This window comes from Paramisgurnus dabryanus, chromosome 8 (genome assembly GCF_030506205.2).
Source record: "Paramisgurnus dabryanus chromosome 8, PD_genome_1.1, whole genome shotgun sequence".
Taxonomy (NCBI): domain Eukaryota; kingdom Metazoa; phylum Chordata; class Actinopteri; order Cypriniformes; family Cobitidae; genus Paramisgurnus; species Paramisgurnus dabryanus.
In genome coordinates this window covers 16,606,090-16,625,307 of record NC_133344.1, presented here as the reverse complement: position 1 = coordinate 16,625,307, position 19,218 = coordinate 16,606,090, and the positions used below count along the sequence as shown (strand labels likewise).

Here is a 19,218-nt window from a genome sequence, read left to right as displayed (position 1 = left end):
ATATGTGGACGAGAGAGAAACATAACCTTTACACCTGTAATATTTAAATCCGTCTCTTTTGTCCACTTTTGACCACTTCTGTCCTGATTACTTTGAGGGGAAATTTATGAAATAAGATCGCGCAACTTTCACACGCTAGCAAAATGAAACTACGCGGAAATCAGCCGCTTTAATTTTATCAATGAAAGGCTAAAAATAGCGCTAAAGACGTGAAACAGTACCTCAGATTTGATAAATGGTCGGAGAGAAGGCGGTCTCCTGTGGCTGTTCGAGCAGTTCAATCTATTGTTTTATTTCCGCTGTCATCATAGGTAACATGAAATAAAAATATGTTTCCACACACCAAACTTATACGAAGCTGGCGCATCCTCCAACTGCGGGCAGACTTCCTTTTCTCTCCCACTTGCCATTTCTATACGTAACATAACCTGCAGTACTTATACTCGAAACCAGTCACCTCTTCTTTCGCGCGAAAGGGAAACACGCTATCTGAGGTCACATACAGGGCATGAGACTACATTGCGCATGCCATGAACCGTTGAACCGTGCGGTACACACGCGCTCCGAACCGAGACAAGCGAACCGAACGGTTCGGATTTTTTTCATGGACCGTGCCACCACCCCTACTCACTATACTGTATAAAAAGAAAACATGAATATCACCACCTTTAATGAATCTTTGATTAATTATTTATTAATTGAAAATGTATTTATTTTAGCATTTACTAATCATTTTTTAATCAAAGTTGAAACTGTTAACATTAGTGAATGCACCATGAACCACGGTCAATTACTGTAATGACATAAACAAGAATTAATTAATGCTTATATACTCTATATTTTTCATTGTTTGTTTATGTTATATAATGCACTTACTAATGTGAACAAATAAAACTTTTTCATATCATATTATTCAGTAAACATAAACAAATAATCCAGGGTCTGTTCTGTTCACACAACAGCTTACAGTTACAGCTCTAATACAGTAACGTTATGTATGAATATAAACCCTGAACGAGTAACTCGAGTCAAACTCGTGTAGAATTCGCACAGGATGTCTGTAACCATAGTGACAGTTGTTAATTGAATGACTGTACCTTTATAAACAAATTATTATGTTACAATAGAGGCAGCGCTGATGTGCTAGTTTATGCGCAATGTTTCTGCTGTTTACTTTCTTCTAAGACCTAAATGGTCGTGTTTATATGAGGATATTTGCAAAGACGGGATTTTTGAGGCATATGTGTTATTTAAGGCCAATAAAGCGGCAAAAATACGTACAACACAAGCTCAATGAGAAACGAATGCGCGGCTAGCGTGCTCTTCTGACACAGAAACAGCGGACGCACTGTTGTTTGTGTTTGAATGGCTTAAAATCACTTGTTTTTAAACGGCTGTGCTTAAATATATGTTACGTTTTTGTGACCACACGCAAATGCAACTGCAAGAACCGACAGGTGGATGACATCAAAGTCCAACGAGAGCATTTCGGAAGCAGTCTCCTCTTATGATTCCTCGTCATTCGCTCTCAAGGGATTTGGATGTCATCTGCCTTTTGGTTGTTGTGGCGCCACATGAAGTTTACCCACGAGTTAAACAAACCCGTTGTACCAGCCACTGGCTATATCAGCATAGCATTAAAAAGCGTGCCGCGGATGATCAGTAACGTGAGAAATCATTTACCCCCAAAATACAGGACCCCTTACGTTAGTCATACTGTGCAAAGACACACAATTACCTGGTTGGTTTTCTTAGCCCACGAACTGAAAGGCTTGCCAATCTTCATCATTTCGCTAAGCCAAGTCAATCGTCTTTTACACCTTTATCGATCTTCAAACCATCGGAGCCTTCCTGCATTATAAGTTTGACCATGCTAGCTGAAATAAAGTTTTACCTCAGCTTAACGTGATACAGTCAGAAAACCCGTAGTGGATCCGGTCCGTAGTGATTACAGAACGCTTACAGCGGAGAGAGGAACGTGATTCGGCTCCACTCCAGGCTTTGATCACATCCCAGAGACGAAAGATCTTTGATTATTTGCCCAGATATGCAGGTGATTTGAACTAATTTCCAGGCATCATAACGTTACAAAAAGCAATCGAAAATTTACTACCTCGACAGATGACGCTTACTACTTTTTACTACTTTTTACTGGCCTTAATTTGGCATAATTTAATTTACTACCTTTTACTACCTTTTACAACCCCGCGGAAACCCTGAATACAGTTCATTATGTAAGGTTTTTATACACCACCGATAATATACTTATGTATATTATATTGCATTTCGGTATGTACACACTGAGCGTAAGCGTTTATGCTTCCCATTCACTTTTAATGGGGGACGTCATTCGTAGCCGAACTGAATTGTAGATCCGTCTGCGCCGCGTCAATGCCGTTGCTTACAGCAGCATTTGAACATCTCAAATTTTCAAGCATCAACGCGTGCGTCAGCCAATCAGATCACCTTATGCAAATAACCTAGTCAGAGCCAGCCAAATACGTTTATGGAAGATCGGAGCATGTGTTGCTGCCACTGTGATTGGCTGTTGGCCACGCTTCAGACAAGCCTTCCGTCAAGCGGTAACACTTTCGCCCTGTGTAATTGTATAGTTTATGTAAAAAAAATCAAAAAGTTACACAATGCACCTTTAAAAGTGCAAGTTTTTGAAAACGGCACAATTATCGTTTCCATGTAAACTTGTAAAAACTGTGACGTCATGCACAAGCGTTTCATGTTCGGTCTTGCCAACCATAAAAGTTGTACAGGAGTACTGGTATAGCTCAGTGATAGAGCATTGCAATATCAGCACAAAAGGTCATGGGTTTGACCTGGGTGTGCCTCATACATCTTGAAAAGTGAAGCCGCTTGATCTTTGATCGCCCCCTGGTGGCTGGCTGCAGTACAACTCAAACCCCACCCTCTTCATGCAAAAGAATGGGACTCGGCTCTAAATAAAAAAATTATTTACACTTCCAATAAAATTTTCAGAAAGATGGTTTCGGTCCTTTAAGGTAGTTGTTATCACGCTGATATATGTTCAATTGTTAATTCTTGTGATAAGTTTCATTTTAGCTAGTAATTTGATGCTATAGAAACGGGGCGTGTCGAATTGTTGAATTAGGCGCGCAAGCATTTGGGCGAAAGTTTGATATTGCGGCTCCGCCTCTGACTCCACGCACGATTCCTTCTGCGCATGCCCTGGCTCCAAACTGACATTTTAGGTTACATGGCAGCGTTCATGGTCGGACATTTTTGGCTTTAATTCATTACAATGGAAGGAAGCAACGTCCCGTCGCCCATCTTTTCTTACAGTCTATGGTTCAAATCCAGGGAACACATACTAATGTATACCTTGTAATGCACTATGAGACGCTTTGAATAAAAGCGTTTGCCAAATGTATAATGTAAATGTAAATAAAAACAATGACAGACTATTTTGCAGGTTTACGCAAATTTTTCCTAGGTCACATGTAGCAAACCAACCTCATCATCTGTGTAAACCAAAAAACACCAAGTGAATGTTTGCAGCAGGCTAGATAATATTGCCAACTACTGGCCTGGCATACATAATAATGCATTTTCAATTGTTTTCCATGTAAACAGAGATTGTTTTGAAAACATTGTGGTGTGTTTGCCGCATTTAAAAAAAATTCATTTTTAGTACAGTCATTGCCGTGTACCCGTGCCCAAGTAACTCCTCCCCTCACCTGCTGCTGCCATGCCCACACCTGGTGCTACTCTCCCATTGGCCTGGAACGGGTTAGTGGGAGGAGCCTGTGAAGCCACCGGAGCAACAAACGGATTTGTTGAAGAACCTGTTACATGACAAACAATAATCTTTAATGATGGAAATCAGATGTAAATGGTAAAAAAAAGAAAATCTTTCTGAAAGAAACCGTTACCTGGAAAACCCTGAGGCATGCTGGGAACACCTTGTTGTGCTTGAGCAGGAGGAGCAGCTGTAGAGGATCCAAACACAGGCCTGAATGACACACAGGAAAGGGAGTGTAAAGGCCTGGATATACATCAAACAAAATAGAAGAAACAATAGACATCAATTCTGCCTTTAAGCTCTCACCCCTGTGCCGTGGTGGAAGTGTTGTAGCCGCTGACGTTTGGCGCTGAAGAGCTAAAGACGTTGTCCAGTTCAGCTAGTGCAGCGTAGCGATCGCCGCCCAGCAAAGCGGCCTGAGGAGGAGGAGGGCCGACGCCTGCAGATGGTGGGGCAGAACTCGTGCCTGTGGAGGAAAAGAAAGACAAACTAATATGTATACGTTTTCAACTTTTAACCTTTCAAACCGAATCGCTCTAATCTAATGTCTAGGGAGATGACTAACCAACAACTTTTTCAAATTTAAGAGCGAGCTTTATTATTGGGCTTTTTATACAGACCAAGTGCAGCCCTAACTCTTAACTGAATTTAATATCAAAATTATTTTAGTAAATTTGTTAGCACATGAAAGCTGATGATTTGGAGGAGTGACATCTTGGAGAGTTTCAGCAAGCTAATAGTTAACATTAATCTCACAACTTTAGCTTTAGCTGTTCCTGTAGCTCAAATTGTATTGCATTGGGTTTGATCTTCAAAGAACACGCATACAAAAAAAATGTATCGAGTGAATCGCTTTGGATAACGTAAACATTGCTATTGAAGTGCGAACAACTTTCTTGAGCAGCTCGAAAAAATGTTGCTTCACGCCTAGTCAGGAAGAGGTGTGAGACCGTGAGAAAGTGTACCTTGCTCAGATTTAGAGTTGCCAAACACGTTGTCGAGGTCGGCGAAGGCTGCGTATCGGTCTGCGGGGACACTGGCTGCCTCCACTCCCACCGTTTTACTCTGAGTGGAACTAAATGAAGCAAAATCTGCACTGCACGATTTGGGGAAGTTATCGAAGTTTGCAAAATTGGCGTTAGCTAGTCCTGACGCGCTACCTGTGGAAGAGAGATTTGAAAGAGAAGTTAGGAGTGAGCCCAAAAATAAGAGAGAGATAGAGAGAGGCGAGATACGGTAGCATCCCAGGAGAATATCTATATAAAGAAAATTGGATTTTACATCAATTGTGTTGCTTCACATATGTGGCACAAGCTTCGCTCTAGTAAGAATACCAAAGAGAAAAGCCAAGAAAGAGAGAGATAAGCCGTTTCTCAATGTCAAGGAAGGATCCTCGGAAGCCAGAATTTCGAGGATGCTACGTCATCGACGTCCGTCGAAGGATTGTTGCAATGTCGAGGATCCTCGAAATTTCAGCCAAGGACTGAGTCCTTCGTTTGAGAAATAGCCCATATACTGGAAAGGATGCGTATGTGTATCCTTCGCGTGCTGAAATCACCCACAATCCTATGCGCGCAGCACCGAAAGCACACCTTTCAATTCCGCAATGACGTGCACTTCTAGCCTGTTCCATTTAACGTGTTCTCCGAATGCTTAAGAGGAGCCTCGCTTAGTTCTGAAGGAAGTGACTTGTAAGGACTAGTCCTGCCAAGGAAGTATCCTTGACATTGAGAAACGGCTATAGTGTTTGCACAGACGCACATTCACACGCTATGACTTACTGTGCATGGCCAGCGGAGGCAGCGTTGTGCCAAACTCGCCTACACTGCGACTATACGGGAGAGCACCGTACACTGACGCGTGGGACGAGAGTTAATGATGCCACACAAATGTCAAGAAGCAGCAGAAAGGAAAAGGGTAAAGGGAATTGAAATCAGGAAATTAAAGAAATATACAGACAATAAGCAGAAAGGAAAAAGGTAAAAGTAATTGAAATCAGAAAATTATATAGATATACAGACAATGGAAATGTTAAAAATGATAAAAAAATGACGCTTTTCCATTGGATAATACGGCCCAGTACAGTCCACTTTTGTTATTTTTTACCTGATACGTTTCTAAGCCACCTATAGGTGAGCCGTACTGATATTAAAATCTGATGTGAAACACTGCAGATCACTGATTGGTCAGCGAGAACGTGTCTTTGTGTGTGTGTTAAACTTGGCTCTGTGTTTTGTGTGTGTTTGTGTGTGTAATACCTGGTTGTGTGGTCTGAAATGAGACCTGTGATGCTGATGGAAATGTGGCTGTGGTTGGAGCAGCAGCACTTTTGAATGCGTCAAAATTGGCAAAGTCTGCATTAGCGTTCTGCACTGTGGGGGTCCACCACAAACAAACAAACAAACACAACAAACACAGAAAATGGGATGAGGAATGAAACAGGAATGTGACAATGGGATAAAATTGCCCAACATATGGGTGCTAATTACAGTGGTACTGACCCTAAATGTTGGATGAAGAAACAATTTTACGCACACTGAAACAATAATTTATATAAACCTGCTAAATCACATAAAACTACACGCACAAAAAAAATCACTTTTGGGGGGATAATTTTTAGTACCACCTTAGTTGAGGTATTAAGCGAATACTACTGATACTACAACGTGATGAGTAACACTGCAGATCCCTGATTGGTCAGAAAGAAGTGTTACAGCGCATTCACACGGGGCGTAAGCGTTGACGCTTCCCATTCACTTTTAATGGGTGACGTCAAGCGTTGGCGAACTGAATTGTGGATCCGTCGGCGCCGCGTCAGTGCCGTTGCTCGCGGCAGAAGTTGAACATTTCTCAACTTTTCAAGCGGCAACGCGTGCGTCAGCCAATCATATCGCCTTATGCAAATAACCTAGGCAGAGCCAGCCAATTACGTTTATGGAAGACCGGAGCTTGTGTTGCGGCCACAGTGATTGGCTGTTGGCCACGCTTCAGACAAGCCTTCCGTTAAGCGTTAACGCTTACGCCCCGTGTGAATGTACCGTAACTACTAGGGTCATCAGCTGCCCTTTAAATTGTACAAACTGACATTGCAAATTAAAAATACGACGAATGAAAACACGTCAAATTCCCCAAAAAATTCTATATATCGCAACATTTTTACACTCACATGAGGTGGTTTTTCAGGAAATTCGGAAAAAGTGTATTTCGCAAAACTGCAATGGAAAGTGTCGCATTTTCAAGTCACAAAAGATGAAGCAGTATGAATCAAAACCTCCCAGAAACACCTCAATACGTGTCTACTTACAAGTATAATGCTGAGTTTACACCAAATGCGGTTTGGGCGTCAAAATCGCATCTACCGCGCGTGGTTTGCCGCTTGAACAATTTGGATGCATTCGCGCGTGTAGAGCGGAGTAGACGCGCGGAAAAAGCAAGCATTTGACGCGCGTCAGAGGCAAACTCCGCTTCTTGTGGGAGGGGCAAGTGCTATGCGGTTGTCTGTTTGCAAAATGACTGACGTTGATTGTGCATTTATCGAGAGAGTTACCAGTTTGTATTTGGTAACCTTACTATGGGGAAAATAAACGACACCGGTCGATAAACGTTACGTGACTCAAAAGTGAAGTGTGTATTACAATTACCAGGTTGCCCAATGTCCTCACTGACACTCTTCCAAGCGAGGTCCTTTTTATTCCTGTCTCCTCTATAGAAATAAGAACTTGTATCGTATAGCTCCGGGTGTCTGCTTATGGACAATATCAAGCCTTGGTTGAGTGAGTGACTCCGGGCGGGGCTGCCACCACAGCAGCAAGCAGGCTCCTGATTGGTTAACGCGGCGCGAAATTCCGCCAAAGTTCAAATTTTTCAACTCGGGCGTCAGCCGCAAATTCGCGTGAACCGCTAGATGCACAAAAAGCACCATTCGCACTTACCGCGCGTACCGCGCACAACGCTCAATTCGCGCCTTTCGCCCGAGCTTCACGCGCGAAAGAGGCGGAAACGCGTCTTCCGCGCCGCGCCGAACGCCTCTTCCGCGCCGCGGGACCTCCTGACGCGCGTCAACGCGTCTTCACATTGACTTAACATTGAAATCACTCGCGCATCACGCCCTTACCGCGGTCGGTGTAAATGCAGCATAAGAGGCTTTTATTGTCAATAACGTTTGGATAACACTCCTACATCTCTTTTGATTTAAAATAATGTACTATTACCTCCTAGAAACACCTACATTGGCGCTCCTGTTTGGAGAATACTCTTATGCTACGTACACAACAAACGCAGGGCATCACGTTACTCGCTCTAGATTACCAGCAGGATTTAACTTCGTGTCATGCAAATGTTTCGCTCAAGTTCAATATTTTCAACTTGGGCAAAGACGCATTTGAGGCGAATAGCGCGTTTTCGCGGCAATCATGCCGCAATATCACGTCATTCACACTGCCCCACGCGAGACTTTATATGTAATCTACTTCGCACAAATTGTTGAACTCGCATTTGATGTGTATGCCCCATTACGTCTCCTTTGCCATGGATGTGAGATTAGTAAACCTACCAACATCGGTCGATGTGATGTTTGGAAAGACTTATCGCGAGAGGACAAAAGTAAGTTTCAGTCGCACATCATCGGTTAATGGAAACGCCGTCATTTCGCAATATTCTTTTGTCGACATTTAAAAATAATGCTAAAGTTTTGCACAAATCTGCAATGGAAACGCAGCTATTGTTAAATGCAAGATTAGCTAACCTTGTGATGTCGTCATCTGTGCTTTGTTTTACAAGTTCCCAATACTTCCTTTTAGTGGTGAAAAGCACCCACATGTTGAGAATCAAGAACACCAGTCCATTAATATCAATTTGTTCGTATCGCTTTTACAATGATGTCACATCAGTAGAGGCGGCGCAACTGTAACAATAAGTCTATATTTCCTCCCATTCTAGAAGCGGCACTAAACTGCCATGGAAAAGCAAACCGAGTCAAAGTAAAGCAAACGGAAACACGTGTTACCGAGCCGCATTGTACCAAGCAATGAAAAAGTGCCAAAAGAAAGCTTATTGAGGACAGTTAATAAGTACAAACCAAACTGACACACTGACATCCTTCACTTGAAACTCCAACAAATGTGCTTGTGTGTGCTTAAAGATCATGGAAACAGTGTTTTTATTTAATAAAATGCAGAATTCAACAGAAAAAAATGGACAAATGGCAGGAAAGAAAATGAATGTAAACGTGCAATAATAACTGAGACTGAGGAGACATTTTTGGAGAGGGAAGTTTATGGGGTTCATGTGCTTAGATGTTTATTTGCCTGTGTGTTTTATACCTGGCAGTGTATGTGTGTGTTATACATGGCTGTGTGTGCGTGTTGTTATACCCAAGGTATACAAAGGTTTTAAAGAGTCAAGGTTTCAAACATATGAGCCATGTTAAAAACTAATGAATTAAATCCATAAATCATGTAATTCCTTTGATGTTTACATTTATTATAAATTACAAGAAGAATATTATCATTAACACTTTCCCAGCCACTGACGAGTTAACTCGTCAATGAAGAGAAAACGCTTTGCTGCCAATGATGAGTATTTCCGTCAATCCATACTACCGCTATTATCCACCAGGCGGTGCACTTCCACAACTTATAAAACCCAGAAGTATCGCCCTAGGGCAAACAGCTGTATGTCCGTGTATGTTTTGATTATGGCTCTGAATCTGATCAAAAGTCCTTCAAAAAATTTTATTATCTCAGCTTTTCTCAGCTACCCTTATTTGAGAGGTGAGAAAAAGAAAACTAATGAACTTATTTTGTTTGAAAGTAGTGGGTCTGTTCTTTCATTTGATATATTGCATGTTTATATATATACATTTTCTGGAAGGCATTAAACTTTTATGAAAATAATGTAAAATGCTGGCACCTTTAAAAAAAACGCTGGCGGTGAAAGAGTTAAAGGCTTTTTTTACATGGCATACACTTTTCAGCTGTGTCCAGTTGAAAAGTTGTTTGTATAGACGGTTTTATCAGACGCACGTGCGGAGATGCGATTACGCGTCTGGTCCGAACGTTACTTCCAGTTTCTGTTTGTTTAATGGTCTGACTAGTTGGTGAAACTAAACTCTTAATCTATGTGTTGTTTATTTTGCTTGTTATATAAATAAAGTACTATAAAAGGACTTTGTTGTTATTTATTCTTAGCGGAGTTTACCGGAAGTTACGTGTTGACCACGAAAGCCGCTTGTTTATGTTGTTACTGCTGAAACCGTCTATACGACGACATTTGAAAAAAAAACCCCACACATTTTAGTGTTGCAATGGCAATACCGCAACACCATGAAAACGGTGGTATTTCTCATAATGCCAAAATCTCATACCGCCCATGCCTACTTGGCGTTGTGTGTGTATGTTTGTTATACCCAGCTGTGTGTGTTTTTATTATACCCGGCTGTGTAGTTGTATGTGTGTGCTATACTTTGCCCTGTGTTTTGTGTGTTTTTGTGTGTGTAATACCTGGTTGTGTGGTCTGAAATGAGACCTGTGATGCTGATGGAAATGTGGCTGTGGTTGGAGCAGCAGCAGTTTTGAATGCGTCAAAATTGGCAAAGTCTGCATTCGCATTAGCGTTCGGCACTGTTGGGATCCACCGCAAACAAACAAACAAAACAAAAACAGAAAATGGGATGAGGAATGAGAACGAAACACGACGATGGGATAAAATGCCCAACATTTATGGGCTTACTTATTCAATCTCCCAATCAAAAAAAAAACGTTGTGCTGACTTAAACGTTTGTTCTTTATAAAGAAACTATTTTATACAAACACTGAATTACAGTGGAAATGATTTGGTACAAAAAGACTGCTAAAACTCTCACTAAAACTACAAACCGTAAAACAAGCTCTACTCTGATAAAAAAACGCTTGGTCTTAATGGCTGACAAATGGTATTAAGTGTGTGTGTGTGCGTTTACCTATGAAACTTTATTGGCATTAACTGACCATTATACTCAAAAGACACCATTAGTGGTTTTATACTTTATGACCGCAGCAACATCATCAATATGTTTAGTGCAGCACGATGGAAAAACGGACCATTACACCAAAGGAATTGTGGGTAGACAGAATTTTTCCAAAAAGTAAAAATTACCCGGCAGCAATGTAGCTGTTGACACCGATCATTTTTTGGAGGAAAATTAGTTCTTGTTCGTGTACGTGTGCGTGTGCATGTGGATCCTCACCTGAATGACTGTTAAAATGTGCAAAGTTGGCGAAGTTTGCGTTGCCCGAAGACTGTGTTGGCGGAGGGGCAAAAATGTCACCACCCAGATCATTTAGCAGATCAAACTTCCTCTCCTGAAACTGATGCTGGGTCAGCTGAGTGCGTGACACAACTGGAGACTAAAACAAAAAAAATAAGAAAATTAGTTTACCCGGTCTAAATAAAAAGCATTAAATACGGTTGGCTTGTAGGGGCGTTACCTGACTGGGCGTGTTTTTGTTAAGGTGTAAACTGGGTACCGATTCGCCCAGTAAAGTTTTAAGAGGTCGAACCTCTGGAGTACTACTGGTGCTGCTGGCAGATGAACCAGAAACAGACGCATGAACTGAAGTCACTGTCTTAGCCTGATCTGGAGAAACATACCTGAAAAAAAACACATTTATTTAAATGCTGTATGTTTTATAGAATATAGACCAAATCCAATAATAGTTTTTAATATTTAAAAAATAAACATGGGCTTACCATCGCTTCTTCTCATATTTATCCTGAAGAAACTCTTTGACTCGCTGAGGTTCTCTGAAGTCCGGGATGGCCGAGTTTCTGTCGTCATACAGACTGAGCCATATCTGTTTGCAAAACTGCATACGCATGCAAAACAGAAACACAAATGTAAAAATTCTTGCATCTATGGACATAAAGTCTCAATTTTAGAAACACAGGCTCCATCTTGAGCGAAACAAAACCTTAAGATGACATCTGAGAAAACACTGAAAGCCTTCATTGTGTGCCAAGCTTACAGACAAAAAACGATCTGATTGATAAAAACACAACTATAAAAGCGAAGGCTTCACACCCAGGACATGCTATGTGTGTGTGTGTGTGTACCACAGTAAAGCCTCTCATTGTGTCTATAACACTGCCTCCATTTAGATGAAATCACGTAGACATTTGTGTTCATAAACACACACACATACTTAAGAAACAGTGGTTATCAACTTTGTACAGCAACACATATCACTTTATTCAAGTTGTACAGATAAGCAAGGGTTTACAATGACCCGCAAACACGAATGCATAAACACTGGGTTTGTATTAAAGTGCTGAATTGGTGCAAACCATCCAGCTGGGACTTATTCATGAAATAAAAACTAAAACTATCCCAGAAATTGACAGAATACTAATGAACTGCCTATTGGATATTACAGGAGTATAAACTGCATACGGTGTAGTACTTATTTTAATAGGCTGCAGTATGTTGCAGTACCTCATGGCGTCTTCAGCTGACTGTAAGGTGAAAGCGTTTCTCTTTACAGATAACAAAGCTTTCGAAAGCAGACATCAACAAAACAGCACTCCAACATTGAAATGAGACGGATATTTAGGAAGGACACACAAGGTGAATTTATACCCGTGTCCTTTTTGACTACACTTCACAGCTCTTGGGCATGTGGATTACCAACTGTGCTATTGTTGGAACACCTTTGGTGTTTTAATGAAATGCAAAGTCATGTTCAACGCGTTACATTGTGGAATACATTACCTATTAGGTGAGATTTGCCTTCATATCGCACATCTGGAAAATGTTGGGGGTCATAAAGTTTTACATCTTGGATACAGTACATACCTTGTAGTAGAGCAGTATGCCATTCCAGACATACCTATTGATTAACCCTTGATTAACCAAGTCTAAAAGAGTGCTGCAGGGATGATGTATTTTTTATGCCAACCCTGGAAGTTAGCGGGACACTGGTTCCATCACTAAAAAGCCCATTCATTTTTACCATAGACTTTTGATTTTTTGTGAAAAATAAGCTCTGTGTTTAACAAAAGTTTATGACAAGTTTTTTTCAACAAGGTAATCTTCACAGATGAACACCAACGTTTTTCAATACTTTACTATGTTCTTACCTCAACTAGGACAAATTAATACATCCCTATCTTTTTTCAATACGTGCACTTAATCTTTGTTCAGCGTGTCGTAGTTACACGAGTAAGTATGGTGGCACAAAATAAAACGTGGTGATTTTTTTGGGCGCAGTAATATTGACAGATGTTTAAGTGCTGCAAACTAAGTGCTCCTCCGCCATACAATATAGTTCTCATTTTATTGCCTTAAAATTTTTTTTGCCACATTTTATTTTTTGTCACCATACTTACTCGTGTAACTACTCATGTAACAGTTTTTAAATAGGGAATACAAGGAAGGGTTTGGTGTTTTCCAAATTCCTTCCTGTTTGGATCCTAAGGAATGAATGGGGCTAGGCTAAATGCTAACACATTCACAACGTGCTGTACAAAGATTAAGTAGACGCATTGAAAAAAGATAGGCATGTATTAATTTGTCTAAGTTGAGGTAAGAACATAGTAAAATATTTAAAAACTGTGGGGTTTTCCTTTAAAGCTGCAATCTGTAACTTTTGCCTCTTTATCGCCATCTCTGTTTAAAACTTAAAACGGCAGGTTATTTCACGAACCTATTTGTTGTGAAGCAAAATGACGTCAAACTGACATTACTGCAATCGTTGTGAATCGGTGTACGGTAAGAACCCAGTTTTGAACACTGATTTTTTTATATACTTGATATACTTGATTTGTGTTTATTCTAAACCAAAAATGATACAGATCACACCTCTTAGTGTGATCGGAGACCCACACTGGATTCACACAAAACAACTTTATGAAGCAAAAGTTTGCACACACACAGAACTCATTTTGAAATCCAGCACGTTTCAGGGATCGTGGTCCGTCTGTGTCTAATTATACATGAGCTCAAATGAGACTTTCCCCGCAGCTCATCCTCGTAAATCTGGTCTCACGAGACCTGGGAAAAATCCCAGGAATGTTACGTTTGCAAGAGGTTTGAGCACAGACTGATGCAGGGGAGATAAAAGTGCTTTCTTTCTTGGATAAAGCTTTTGCACAAGAAAAACCCTAAATTGATACATTAGAAAAAGCTTTTTTAGACCAACTCAAATGTGTTTCAATGTTTGAATGTTAGGCATGTTTTTAAAATGAAATGAGTGCCGGAGGGATGACATATTTTTTTAGTAGGCCAACCCAGAATTTATTACTGGTTTTCTTGCAAAAAAGCCCATTCATTTTTCCCATAGACTTTTGGATAATCGCCAAATAAAAGCTCTGTGTCTAACAAAGGTTTTGACATTTACACGTTTGTTAAACTTGGAAGTCATATTTTGGCTTTTTATATTTCTAGTAAACGCATTTACACTTCGCAATTCATAAAATTGGTATTCATCTGTGAAGATTAAATTGTTGGACAAAACGTGTAAGTGTCTCTAACTTTTGTCAAACACAGAGCTAAGTTTTTGCGATAATTCAAAAGTCTATGGGAAAATGAATGGCGAGAGAACCAGTGTCCCACTAACTTTCGTGTTTGACGACAAAAATACGTCACTCATGCTGTAGGCCACACTATTGGCATTCACATTTCAGCGCAAACAGTCCACATAGATGAACACACATTTGCCATGTCAATAAAACATTGTGCCACTCTATAACATCATCATTATCAATTACCTCATTTCCATGTTTCTGTAGAAATTCGATTTCCTGCTGTGTAAAGGTGGTCATGGAGATGGACTTGACTCTGTGTGGTGGGTTCAGGCCTCGTCTAAAGAAGAAAAGACATTAACATGAAAAAGTTTATAAAACCACCTGACTTTAGTGCAAAATTCATTTCTGTACAATTTACTAAACTTATACATGCATAAATTATCACCAATGTCCATTTAGGGAAGTCACGCCACTAGGCGGCTATTTTTTATTGCCTCCAGTAATTTCAGTCATACAAGACTAAAGTCCTATCTACTAAAATCGCATACGAAAAAAAACAACACAATTTATAAAAATATATCTGACCAACAATTAAAGCTGACATCAACTGTGCAATAACTTTCTCAACCTCAAAACCTTTATTCAAAGTGGTTTGAGCTACTCAGGTTGGTAAGCCCCTCCCCCAGAGTCTTTATCAATTGATGATTGGTTCTTTTAACTGGAAGAGGGTTGCATTTGTTATATCCCATATCTTTGGTATCAGTTACATATGTTACATTTAGAAAGTGAATAGGAAAAAATAAGCATAATCAAGTGGTACCATTGGACAAGTTAAAAAAAAACACAGAAACAGCCAAAACATTTAACATTAAATTGATCTGTTTGTGTTTCATATCTTGTACATGTGTTTATTCCACAGCCTCAGTGATCTTTGTACACTTGATCTCTAAATGCCCAAGAGCAATGTAAACAATGTGAAAGCTGCCCATTACAAAGCTTCTTTCCTTCCTGTATTTACCCTGTTACCATGCTCAGATTTGCTCTCTTGGGAATTTTGTATATGTAACTCAGGATGCGTTGCCTGTGATTTTCCTTTTCTTTTCTGTCCATTTCTTTCTTTCCTTCCACTGAACGTGTCTGTTCTTTGTCATTCGATGATGTTATATGGTTATTGGAAACTCATAACCAACATGAGTAAATTGACAAGATGATTTATGTGGTTAAAGGAAATCTCTGTCATCCTGTTTTTCCAAAACTATATGAATATCCTTGACCAGCTTTCCATATAATGAAAGTATAAATTGTAAATTATATGGAAAGAGCTAACAGGATATCCTTGAAAAAGTAGGGGTGCGCGGGGCACAAACTTACACAGGGTTAATTGTAACATAGGCCGTTTACATTGTTGCAGTGTTGAGTGATTTGTATTTTTTCACGCTGCCAAAAGACGGTCTCCCACAAATTCATAGTAAGGTATAATTTTTTTCCATAGAGTAATGAACAAGTGTTTTGGTGGCATGCAAGTAAATGTTTTCATCATATGTTCTGAGTTGGGTGTGTAAGATACCAAAATCAATGTTTTGTCATCTTAATCAGTGTCTTGTTGACTAAAACATAGCATCGCTTTAAAATATGTCTGCCGCTCTTAGCAAACATATTTGGTGGGCTTGAAAATATTTTGACCCAGCGGGGTTAATTATAACGCTGTGTTACAACTAACCCCTCAGCATTAACAATATGAAAACCGCTAACGTTAGCGTAATTCTTGCCGTTGTTTTAAATAGGCTATACACGAATGATTGCTGGCTGCCAAGAAAATAAATGTGCCTGTCTTATCAGAAATTGTGTATCAAAATGTATTTTGTTCATATCTTTAATATTGGTTGAATAAGGTCACGTAAAAAATTGAAAACATAATGAAATGAATGGCTAAAATAAGACTTTGATGTTCATTATCTCAGAATTTGATTTTGAGACTTTAGTATAGTTTTTACAGACTGGGTCACATATAAAAAAAAAGTTTTGTCATAATTGTGTTGCTTTTTCCTTACATATTATTTAGACATTTGCATCCATTTATAATTGAACTAGGGTTGGATGTAATGGGATGAATAGTGTAGATACCCGTCTATTATAGACAGATATAAACAATATCCACTTTAAGCATACAGACAAAATAGTATTGAAATATTTGCCTGCAAACTTAATTTTTAACAAGTGTTACAACTAACCCCCTGCCTGTTACAATGAACCCCACCTATGGGGTAAGTTGTAACGTTTGCACTTCTGTCACGTTTGGTGTAATTGTCCAAGAATGGTAAGTACTAGAAACAAACTTTAAATGGTCATTTGTAGCAGAGATATGTGTGTTGCTTGTGTAAAAATAATCAAACTAAAAAAAAATGTTAATGACTGAGCCAAAACCAAAAGCGTGCCCCGCTCTCCCCTACCTTTTTAGTTAAATGGAAAAAGTAAGCTATTTAAAAACGTACAGAACGATGAGTACTATAATGCAATTAAATTAAATAGGGATGCACCGATACCACTTTTTTGGAATACGAGTACGAGTACTTGCATTTCAGTACTTGTCGATACCGATACCGAGTACTTAATAAAAAAACATGATTTAAATTTACAGGTAACAGCTTTAGTCATATAATTTAACAAAAAAAAACAAAGGACTAGTTTTCCAGTTTGTTGTAAACTCTGCCTCTTTGGACAACACAAGAGGCATTAACCCCTTACACGCCGCTCAAACATAGACATTTCTCAGACCGTGGTATCGATTCCAGGTATCGGGGGACTTTTAACAAGTACTTTAGAAAATGTGGTATCGAGGCCGATACCAGTATATTTGGAGCCGATACTGCTTTTGCTCACTCAATTTACCTCATAAAAATGACACAATGATGATGCCAAATGTTAAAAGTCTCAATTTAAAAAAGTAACATTTATTAAACTTAAAAAAATATATGTAACAAATAGTAAAAACAGGTGAGGGTGCTATGGAACCATGAACTGCACTCTCCATAATGACGAGGAACTATCAGCAAAGGATATTGATTTCTTGCACTTTACTACTTCAAATATATATAGAAATGAGAAATAAAAACCCGCTTTGTCCAGCTATGATCAGCTGTTAAGCCGAGCTTTCGATGTTGTCATGGAAAAAAGGTTGGTTGTTTTTAGTCACATGACCTGCAATCGCTTGTGGCTTCCAGCACTCTGTCTGTAAATAATGCCGGAAAAAACTATCAGCGAACATAGCAGCCACGTATCGGCCGACGCCGATACACATAAAACTCACAAAAATCTGCCCGATATATCCGTCTATCACTAGATAATATACTTATGTCTATTATATTGCAGTTCTGTCAAGAAATCCTTCTAAAAGTCCCACAGTGCATCTTTATGTAAATGCAACTTTCATTTTTAAGTGAACTGTTTCTTTAAAAAACATAATTTATCTCTACATACATGCTTTTGTGCCAGTGGGAAACGTAACACTACTCTGACGTGTCCATGTGCAGAAATGGGTGACGGTTCATCTGACACCTGAGCCGGAACAGATGTTCAAAGCCCCATTTACACAAACACACCCCCATAAACCCCAAATACGTTAAACGTTTTGCAATCATGGTTGCAGCCTGTCGAAGTGTGCTGATAAATTCCCCCAAAACGATCTTCCACCTCTGGGGATATCCCCTGCAACTTTGCATTATGCTTGTATTATGACTGCATGCGAGTGTGTCCATGGAGAGCGCAAGTCACTTGGTGTGAAGGGCATGAAGAGAGGCCTTGGTAAGATAAGACCAGGTGCTAAATTATTCACATGGACCGCTGAGAGACATTGGCGCTTGGATGGGTACGTGAAACAGGGCGCTTAAGAGCTGTTAGGCCTCGCCAACCATTCTTTTTCATACTAAGGAATAGAAGAAATAGTTCATCTTAATATAAAAAAGATATATAATTTATTCAGCCTCATGCCAACATGAAAGAAATTCAAATAGGGCTGCATCTTAATAATGTTGTTAACTTCTGCTTTAACAGTTGGAGGTGATAATCCTCACAGTATATAGTTTGATGACTATGCAAAGTTTTTTAAGATTTATTAATTTGGCAGCTGCTTTCCCTATTTAAACCTACCAGCTCTTTAGCTTACAGATGCTTTTCAGATGTCAATCAAAACATGGCTCAGAACCGATATCACCATTAGCAAACAAAAATTTCAACAGATAATCAAAAATACCCATTATATTTAAAATAGTCGAAAATTGCTAATTAACTGTCTGGGTTCAAATCATCCCCTAAACCGACTGCAGTCAAACGCAATTGACCTGAAATTGAGAAAGCGGTCTCTTGTCGCCCGGCCTGCATTCTATAAAAAGGAAGATGGGTTAACCATCACGACACAGGAACTGAATTTCTTCACAGCTGTTCGGCTCACAATGTACTGAAAGTACATCTCACTTCACAGCCCATGTCATTGACAGATGTCAGAAATAACAGAGTAGCGATTCGACAAATACAGTACATTCCTTATGATGTCATAATAGAGGGCGGGGCTTCCAGATTACTTATTGCAGTAATACAAAGTATGTGAATCACATCCTGGTGAACCACTAGAAAGTTACGAAAAAAGGGATGATTTCAATTTCAGGAATTTAGCAAAAATTCTGCTGACTGAATTAAAATGAATGCTGACAAAGATACTGCTTAAAGTGACAGTTCACCAAAAAAAAAAAAAACACATTTTTATCCTCATGTTGTTCTAAACATGTGCGTTTCTTTATTTTGTTGAAACCCAAAAGAGATATTTTGATAAATAATGGCAAGCACACAGTTGATGGTACCCATTGACTTCCATAGTAGGAAAAACAAATACTATGGAAGTCAATGAGAGTTAGAAAATAATGACAGAATTTAAATTTCTTGGTAAACAA

At 39.5% G+C, this 19,218-nt stretch overlaps 1 protein-coding gene across 3 annotated transcripts in view; it reads right to left on the bottom strand.

The window, feature by feature from the left end:
- agfg1a (ArfGAP with FG repeats 1a) overlaps positions 1 to 19,218 on the bottom strand; it is a 32,416-nt gene that overhangs the window by 4,209 nt on the left and 8,989 nt on the right. Inside the window, exons 2-11 of one of the 3 annotated variants that reach the window (XM_065280709.1) lie at positions 14,519 to 14,612; positions 11,504 to 11,619; positions 11,242 to 11,404; positions 11,001 to 11,160; positions 10,276 to 10,395; positions 6,034 to 6,147; positions 4,741 to 4,935; positions 4,082 to 4,241; positions 3,906 to 3,985; positions 3,711 to 3,818 (exon numbers count right to left, since the gene is read on the bottom strand). In XM_065280709.1, the coding sequence (XP_065136781.1) occupies positions 3,711 to 3,818; positions 3,906 to 3,985; positions 4,082 to 4,241; positions 4,741 to 4,935; positions 6,034 to 6,147; positions 10,276 to 10,395; positions 11,001 to 11,160; positions 11,242 to 11,404; positions 11,504 to 11,619; positions 14,519 to 14,612 (1,310 nt within the window). The remainder of the gene's footprint in view (positions 1 to 3,710; positions 3,819 to 3,905; positions 3,986 to 4,081; positions 4,242 to 4,740; positions 4,936 to 6,033; positions 6,148 to 10,275; positions 10,396 to 11,000; positions 11,161 to 11,241; positions 11,405 to 11,503; positions 11,620 to 14,518; positions 14,613 to 19,218) is intronic. The other 2 variants (XM_065280710.2, XM_065280711.1) reach the window with 2 other exon arrangements.